At 36.6% G+C, this 8,673-nt stretch overlaps 1 protein-coding gene across 1 annotated transcript in view; it reads left to right on the top strand.

The window, feature by feature from the left end:
• Positions 1-8,169, top strand: part of LOC102847061 (putative small intestine sodium-dependent phosphate transport protein-like) — a 114,248-nt gene extending 106,079 nt beyond the window's left edge. The window contains exons 10-13 of the mRNA XM_006888678.1: positions 2,958-3,090; positions 3,169-3,316; positions 4,291-4,381; positions 7,993-8,169. Coding sequence (XP_006888740.1) covers positions 2,958-3,090; positions 3,169-3,316; positions 4,291-4,381; positions 7,993-8,169 — 549 coding nt within the window. The remainder of the gene's footprint in view (positions 1-2,957; positions 3,091-3,168; positions 3,317-4,290; positions 4,382-7,992) is intronic.
• The last annotated feature ends 504 nt before the right edge of the window (positions 8,170-8,673 follow it).

The following is an 8,673-nucleotide window of genomic DNA, read 5'->3' as shown; positions in this document are numbered from 1 at the left end:
TCTAATCTGTTCTTTCCCTCATCTGTTTCAATACAATATACATAATTTATCCAGTTTTTTCTGTCATACCCCCACCCTGATATCAGACCCATTCTACAACAGTGGCACCATGCAGTATTTGTCCCTTTGTGACTGAGATATTTCACTCAGCATAATGTCCTCCAGGGTCACCCACTTTGAATAATATTGCATGAGTTCTGTGTTTTTCAATGCAGTGTAGTATTTCATTGTGTGTATAAACCACAGCTTCTCTATCTTCTATAACCTAATCATATTCTAGTAGGGTATTCTTTAACTTGCACGTTGGTGACTTTATAAGCTCTATCCTCTTGTAGTTAATTTCTAGTTTTATGGCACTGTGGTATGAGAAGATATTTTGTTTTATTTCAATGTTTTTAAATTTGTAGAGGCTTTTTTTGTGCCCTGATATATATGTTTCATGTGCCCTTGGGAAGAAAGTGAACTGAGTTATAGTTGGGTGCACTGCTCGGAATACAGCCACAAGTTCAAGGTGGCTGAATGCGTAGTTTAGATCTTAGGCATTTTTGTAAATTTTTCTTGAATTGGCCTAACTTTTGGTGAGTGTTGGGTTAAAATATCCTACAACGAATGTGGTGCTGTGTAATTCTTTCTTCAATTCTGATAACAGTTATTTTCTGTATTTAGCTGGTCTATCATTTGGTACTACTGTTTGTTGTGATCCATACAGTCAAAAGCCTCTGTATTGTCAAGGAGCCACTTTCTGCTTTCTGCCAAAATTCATCTAACATTAGCTATAATATCCTTAGTACCACGGCCTCTTCTACACTCAGCCTACACATCTGACACTTCTCTGTTGATGTGTTGCTCTTGTCGTTTTTAGATAATTTTCAGCAGAATTTGACTTGTATGAGATATTAATGATATTGTTCGATAATTTCCACACTCTGCCGGGTCAACTTTATTTGGAATGGGAACAAATATCAATCTCTTCCAGTCAGTTGGCCAGGTGGCTGTTCTCCAGATTTCTTGGCACAACTTAGTGAGCACATCCAGGGCAGTGTCTGTTTGTTGAAATATGTCAATTGGTATGCCGTCAACTCCTGGAGCTTTGTTTTTTGCAAATTCTTTCAGAGCAACTTGGGGTTCCTCCTTCATTAGCCAAGGTTCTTGCTCATATGTTCTTTCATTAAATTTTTCTGTGTCAGTCATCTTCTTTTAATGCTTCTTGGATCATTTAACATTCTGCCCAAAGCATTCTTAAGTATTGCCACTAATGGCTTGAATTTGTTTTTCAATTCTTTTAGCTTAAGAAATGCCGAGTGAGTTCAGCCCTTTTGATTTTCTGCCTTCATCTCTTTGCACATTTCATTACAGTACCTTCCTTTGTCATCCTGAGCTTCCCTTTGATATTTTCTGTTCAGCATTTCTTCCTTTGGGAATCCCAAAACATTTTATTGTGCTTATACAAAACCTACACTTGAACCAAAAGGTAGTCATCAGAGCAGAGGAAGGAGACACTGCATGGTTTAAAATTTGAGTGGGTGTCCACCAGAGGTGTATCCTATCTCCCTATCTTCATGCAGAACCGGTCATCCAGAAGGCTGGGCTGTATGAGGAGGAATGTGGCATCAGGATTGGAGGAAGATTTATCAATAATCTGCATTACACAGATTGTCTTCATTTCTGAATAATTCTCATCTTTATCACCATAAAAAAACTTTTCATTGCTGTAGATTATGAATTTAGTAATAAGAGTAGTTGTGAAATCCTCAGAGGAGGCAATAGTTTGTCTGAATTGTATTTCCTTAGGCATTCTCATTTTATCTAGGTCCTTAAAATATAGAAATTGGGAAACCTATTTCATAAAAATGGTATACTTCTGTATTTCCAATATGTTGGTTATCTTTGGTCTTTGTCTCCTCATATTCACCTCTTGGTATTACTAAAGAAGAACAAAGACTTATATAAATATAAAATCCAACCCAAAATATTCACAACTAGACCAAAATGCAACATTATGATAGATGGAGGTAAGATAAGAAGTTTAAAAAAATTGTTTTCTTTGGATCCATATTAAACATCTGTGATAGCAGAAATCAAGATACCAAAAACTGTACCACATTGGGAAAATTTGCTATGAAGAAGTCCCTTAAAGCTCTAAAGAACAAAGATGTCACTTTATAGTCTAAGACATGCTTACCCAATAGCCATGATATTTTTAATTGTTTTAAATGTGTGTGTAAGCCAGATAGTAATAAGGAAGAATTAATATCTTTGAATTCTAGTGACGGTGAAGAGTATTGAATAACCCATTAACTCCGAAAAGAACTAACAAATCTGTCTTGGAAGAAGTACAATCATGTTAACACTTAAAGGCAAGGAGGGTGAAACTTTTTCTCACATATTTTGGGCATGTTTGTTAGGAGTCATCAGTCTGTGGAAAAAGACATCATGTTGTGAAAAGTATAAGGTTAGTACAAGAGAAAGAACTTCAACAAGAATTACAAAGTGATTGCAAAATGGGCTTAAACAAGGTAGAAAATAGGTAAGTGGAGAAGAGAAGGGCACAGTTTTGATATATTATTCATATGTAGTTTATATAATAGCACACAACAACAACAACATAGTGTTAAAAGTAAGTTTGATTACCTTTCAATATATCTAGCAAACACTTATTTTTCTTTTCTGTGAATTGTTGAGACACTTTTGTATTTTTAACATAATAGTTCAATACATATTTCCAGCTGATCTCTATATAGGAAAAAACACTTATTCTTAAAAAAATCCCAGTGTATATTCTTTACAAGGCACTAAAATTATATTGATTTATTTCAATGGTAATAATTTATACAGATTGTAAAGAATATAGAGCAAACAAACGTTCATAGTACCGGACAATTAACCCAGATATCCATCTGGGTCATAATGAGTGGAAAAGGGCAGAGTCTGTTCCTAATTACATCTTTTATTCTTAGAGTGGAGTCCTGTCTGCCTTGCCAGCTGTATTTGCCTTCATCAGCACAATCCTAGAAGGTCTTCTAGCAGATTTTCTCATTTCTAGAAAAATTTTCAAAGTTATCACTGTAAGAAAACTCTTCACTTCCATAGGTAAGAAATAAGCTACAAAAGTAAATATGAAACACTTAGAAAAGTTACCCAGTTAATCTGTATCTATCTTCCCCACAGGAGTTCTCATATCATCCTCATTGTTAATGTCCCTCCACTGGGTCAAATCCAGCCCCAGTACCTCTGTGGCCATCTTAGTTGTGAGAGCTAGCATAAACAACTTCTCTAACTCAGGATCCTTGGTCAATTTTATGGATATTGCTCCTAGGTAGGAATAACTTTGTCTTATCCTCACAGAAGCCCCTTTCAGTTTAATGAGTCCTAAATCTGCTCTTACACACAGCTAAATTGTGATATGTTCATGAGAAATGTCAATGCTAGCCTTACATACAAAGCATTAACATAAGGAACCCAAGTTTGGCCAATAGTTGTGTACTTAGTTTGCTTAGTAGGGAGTGCTGGTACCTTAGTGGTAGAGTTTTGTTGCCAATGTAGGGGCATGTTGTTCAAATCCACCAGTTGCTCCAAAGAAGGAAGATGAGAAATCTTAACCTGTGCAATTGAGTGTCACTGAAAACCTACTAGAGGATCAGATGTTGATTAATTCTGACTCGATGGTACACCTAAAAAATGTTAGAAATGAAGAGTGATCAGTTCCTTGATCATAACTCAACAGAGGAGAATACCACAGATGCTTCTGTCTTGTGGAATTTAACAGTAACAAGTTTGAATAATTGATATGACTTTGGGGATTCCATGGTATGTAGTATAAGAATATAAGGGTATAAGATTTTAATAAAGAAAAGGATACTCCACAGTAAAAAAAAAAGTGAATATTAGATTAGAAATTACTGAGGCTTCTACACATAATTATCTAATTCAGCCCCATAAAGTGTTCTATAGCTTCAGATTGTGAAATGTCAGGATATGCAGGATCAGGAACTATTATCTCATTTGATAATGGCCTTTGTGTTCAAAAGAAGACCAAAGCAGAAACCAAGTAAAAATATAAATAATGTACAAATCATTACCTGTATATTTTCTATACACCATTTTGTCAATTGTGCAATATTTACCCCTCAAAATTTTTAGACCTCCGTTTAGGAATATGTTGATGATTACTTATTCCATTTCTTTCAGATTTTTCCAACAATCACCATAGTCTCAACCTACTTAGTGATAGGCACAGAGTTGAATTATTCCAACTAAGATGACATATCTCTCCATCTCTTTTTTCCCAAGGTACACATCCTTTCTCAAAGGATTATCAGAAGTTTTTTCCTCTGCAGCTGGAATCGGTTCCTCTATTACTACAGGATTTATCCTCCAAAAGGTTAGTCATAATTCTTAAGGAAATATTCTTCTTTTTTTTGGGATACAGAATGACAAGTTTTAATAAAGACATGCAGCGTGAGTTATTATTGATAAAACCATGTTATTTGTTGATGTTAGGTGTCTTCAAGTCGAGTATGGCCCACAGCAACTACGAACTAAGGAAATATTCTTAAGAAAAAACTCAGAGTACATGTTTGCTTTATAGAAGGCAACCATATTTCAGGTATTAAGAGAGGAGTGCTCAGAATTTTATATTTTCTGAACACTTACAAGATGATTTTCTCACAGTAAGAATCAACTTCATACAAGTTTTGAAAATTTTTCCATAGAATAGCATGGCCAACTATTCTTTATTGTTTTGTTATTTATCAGATGCAAACTATTAGTGTTAAGACCTTTAAATTTTGGGGCAAAATTGTGTAACTTACATAGATTAGTACGTAGGAAGACAACATATATTGTTGTTTTTATGTGCTGTCAAGTCACCTGCATCTCATAGTAACACTATGTGCAACAGCTCTTAAGCCTGCCCTGTCCTAGGTCAGTCTCACTGATTCCAATACAATTCTCCCCATTGCCCTAGTTACTGTATCAATTCATCTTACCCGTGGTCTTCCTCTCCTGTGCTGTCCCTCCACCCATCCAAGCATGATGTCCTTCTGCAAGGGTCTTCCTTCCTGGCCATTTGTCCAGAGTATGTGAAATAGAACTTCAAAATCCTAGCTGTTTCAACCTCTCCAAGACAGACCCATTTGTTTTCTTGGTGGTCCTTGGCATGTTCAGGAGTCTTCTCCAGCACTGCAACTCAAAAGCATCAATTTCTCTTCTGTCATCGTTAGTCATTGTTGAGCTCTCTGATGCATAGCAAATAATTGTGAAGAGAATGGCCTGAATAACGAACACCTTAGGCTCTAGACTGACACTGTTACTTTGCAGTACTCTGAAGAGGTCCCTAATGGCAGATTTACCTAATACAATTTGTCTTTTGATTTTCTGACTGATGATGCCAAGGGTGTTGATTATGAAGCTGAGCAAGCTATAAGTGTTATCAATCTCAATTTCTTCTCCCTCTATCATGGTGCTTTCAATTGGCCCAGTGGTGTGAATCTTTGTCTTCCTGATGTTGAGTGTCAATCCATATAGAAAACTACAGTCCTTGACCTTCTGCAGCAAGCCCTTCAGGTCCTCTTCAGTTTTAGCAAGGAAGGTTGTGTCATCTGCATAACATAGGTTGTTGATGAGTCTTCTTCCAATCCTGATGGCACATTTCTACTCATAAAGCCCAGCCTCCAGAATAATCTGTTCTGAATACAGTTTGAAGAGGTATAAAGACAGGACACATCCCTGACACACTCTCTTCCTGATTTTGAATCATGCCTTGTTTCCCTGCTCTATTCTGAGGACTGCTTTCTGTTCCAAGAATAGGTTTCTCTTAAGCACAATCAAGTGTTTTGGGATTCTTATTCTCCTCAAGTTTAACTACAATTTGTTGTAATCTACACAGTTAAATGCATTTGCAGTCAATGAAACAAAGATAGACATCTTTGTGGTACTCTGCTTTTTTATGTTCCAGTGAATAATAAATGAGCTACTATGGTGTTGTTTGTGTACAATAGAGTTGTTACTGACTCATAGTTAACCCTCTGGTGGATTTTCTGAGGCAGTTATCTGCATGAGAAGACATAGTCCATCCACTTATGGTTGTGAATTATTAGTGCAGAAACCCTGATTTGCAGTATGACTTCTATGATGTGTTCTACACTAACAGAGCTTTCTATCAGAAAGGGATTTCTGGTGGCATAGTTCTTAGGGAGTTGTGTTACTAACCCAAACGTGTCACCTCTTCAGTGGTCCAAATTCACCAAAGGCTCCATGAAAGAAGGTTTGGCAATCTTCTCCAGTATAATTTATAGTTTATTGAAAACCCCCTGGAGGGTCAGCTATGTATTTATTGAGACTTGCTGAGAGTGAATCTATCACGAAGCTGCATCTACTAGAGGAAAAAAAGAAAGAGAACTGACCATTTGGATGATAAATAATCTAACTCATACAGAGTACATCAAGAAAATTGTGAATGGAAGTCCAAAGTCTCTGTAAATTTTCATTAAAATTAATTAAAAAATGATAAAAAAAGAAAAAGAAAATTATGTAAGACACTAAAATAATTTTAGTGCTTCTAATTTTAGGAGTTTTCTACCAGTAAGTCAGGAATATGATAAAGTAGTTAAAATATTTGACTGTAAAGTGAATGGCAATTCATTCTAAGAAGAAAAAAATATGACAATCTTTCCATAAAAATTACAGCCTTGGAGACATTTTGGCGCAAGTCTACTCTGCCCTATAAGGTTACTTAGAGTCAGAATTGACTAGATGACAACATATTTATTCCAAGAATATAAAAAAAAATACAGGAAAGGTCATCCTTTTGCTGTGAAATGGTCTCTCATTTTAGACGTTTCAGTACTCTTATAACAACCACTCTACATTCTTAGCAGGATATAAGATGATAGTATGTATTTCCTCAAACTGCCATTATCCTCCATTTCTTTTATTCATCTATTCATTAATGCATTCAACAGATACATACTATAAGTTAGTTTATACCAAGCTTTATTAATGAAATCAAGTACACTAAGGTGATCGCCTTTGTGAAGCTTCTAAAAGGGAAGCCATCAAGAAGCATATGAAATAAGCAAATTATATCTTATATCGGTTGATAATAATTGCTGAAGAGAAAGGAGTTGCTGTTGTGTGCTGTTGAGTCACCTGCAATTCATAGTGACCCTGTGCACAACAGCCCTAAACCCTGCTGTATCCTGTGCCAATCTCACTGTCTCAAACACACATACCCCCATTGCCTCAGTCACTGAATCAATCCATCTCATCAAGGGTCTTCCTCTCCTGTGCTGTACCTCCACCCTCCCAAGCATGATGTCCCCTCCAAAGATTGATACTGCCTTGCAATATATCCAAAATATGTCAGACTAAGCTTCAGAATCCTTGCCTCTAAGGAGCAGCCTGGCTTCACCCTCTCCAGGATGAACTTGTTTGTTCTCTTAGCAGTCCATGATATATTCAATACTCTTCTCCAGCACCTCAGTTCAAAGTCACCAATGCTCCTTCTATCATTGCTGGTCACTGTCCAGCTCTCTTGTGCACACCAAGTGATTGCAAAGCCCATGGCCTGTATCAGGCACACCTTAGTCTTCAAACTGACATTGTTGCTCTTCAGTACTTTGGAAAGGTCTCTGACAGCAGATTTTCCCAATACAATATGTCTTTTAATATTCTGGCTGCTGATGGCAAGAAAAAATAAGCAGGAAACATTAAAAAAAAAGGAGGGAGTTTTAAAAGTTCAGTAGTAGAAATATCTCTCTGAAAAAATAACACATAATCAAATACTAGAAAAAAGCAAATATCTTAGTGAAGAGTTTTCCAGCAGAAGGACTAGAGAGGGCAATAGCCTAAAGGCAGAAATGTCTTTAGCATTCCTAGGAGTAACTGGAGGTCCCAACAGACCGAAGGGAATTTGAGGAAGAGCAATGCTTTTTGAGTTATGATGGAAAATGGCTGTGTAACACTTAATGACTTCTTCTTTTCTGCTTCCAGGATTCAAAACTAGGTTGGAGAAATGTCTTCTTTCTTTCAGCTGCTATTAAAGTATTTGGCCTAATCATCTACCTTATCTTTGGCAAAGCAGAGGTCCAGGACTGGGCTAAAGAAAAGACAGCCACCACGACAGAGATTGAGAACCAGGCTAAAGAGTTGCAAGTCACCCGCCTCTGAGCAAATCGAACAGCACAAAGCAATGGAAACATTTTTCCAATTTGATAGGAAAATGGCACTAGTGGACTTGCTTACTAAGTTTCCAAAAATCTTCCATATGCAATTTTTTTAAAAAGTCAGTATCTGGGAATCACAATAAAGCTAGGTATAATAAAATGAGATATACTTGTAATGTAATGAAGTCTAATTTACTTTCTGTAGCTACTAGCTCTGGAATCAGAGTGCCTAACCTATTAGTTGTAACAATCAGGCACTTCCTGGAGTGTCCTGGATGTCTTCATTTTGACCATATCTATCTCTGTCCAGCAACTGCTTTATGCAGCTGTTCAGACATTTTACATCTTGTAGAAAAGACTCTGCCATGTTCTTGCCTTCCTCCAGCATGTGTTTCATACTGTAACTCATTTTAATTGCCTTCTACTCCTCTAATGTGATTGTGGCGGTAAATAATTCTAACATTGGAATATTACTTAATGGGCTAGGAACTCATACAATAGTGAATCT

Source organism: Elephantulus edwardii, unplaced genomic scaffold (assembly GCF_000299155.1).
Source record: "Elephantulus edwardii isolate Elephantulus edwardi_28Jun2011 unplaced genomic scaffold, EleEdw1.0 scaffold00070, whole genome shotgun sequence".
Classification (NCBI taxonomy): Eukaryota; Metazoa; Chordata; class Mammalia; order Macroscelidea; family Macroscelididae; genus Elephantulus; species Elephantulus edwardii.
The sequence above is the reverse complement of the archived record's forward strand: the minus strand, read 5'-3'. Positions and strand labels throughout refer to the sequence as shown.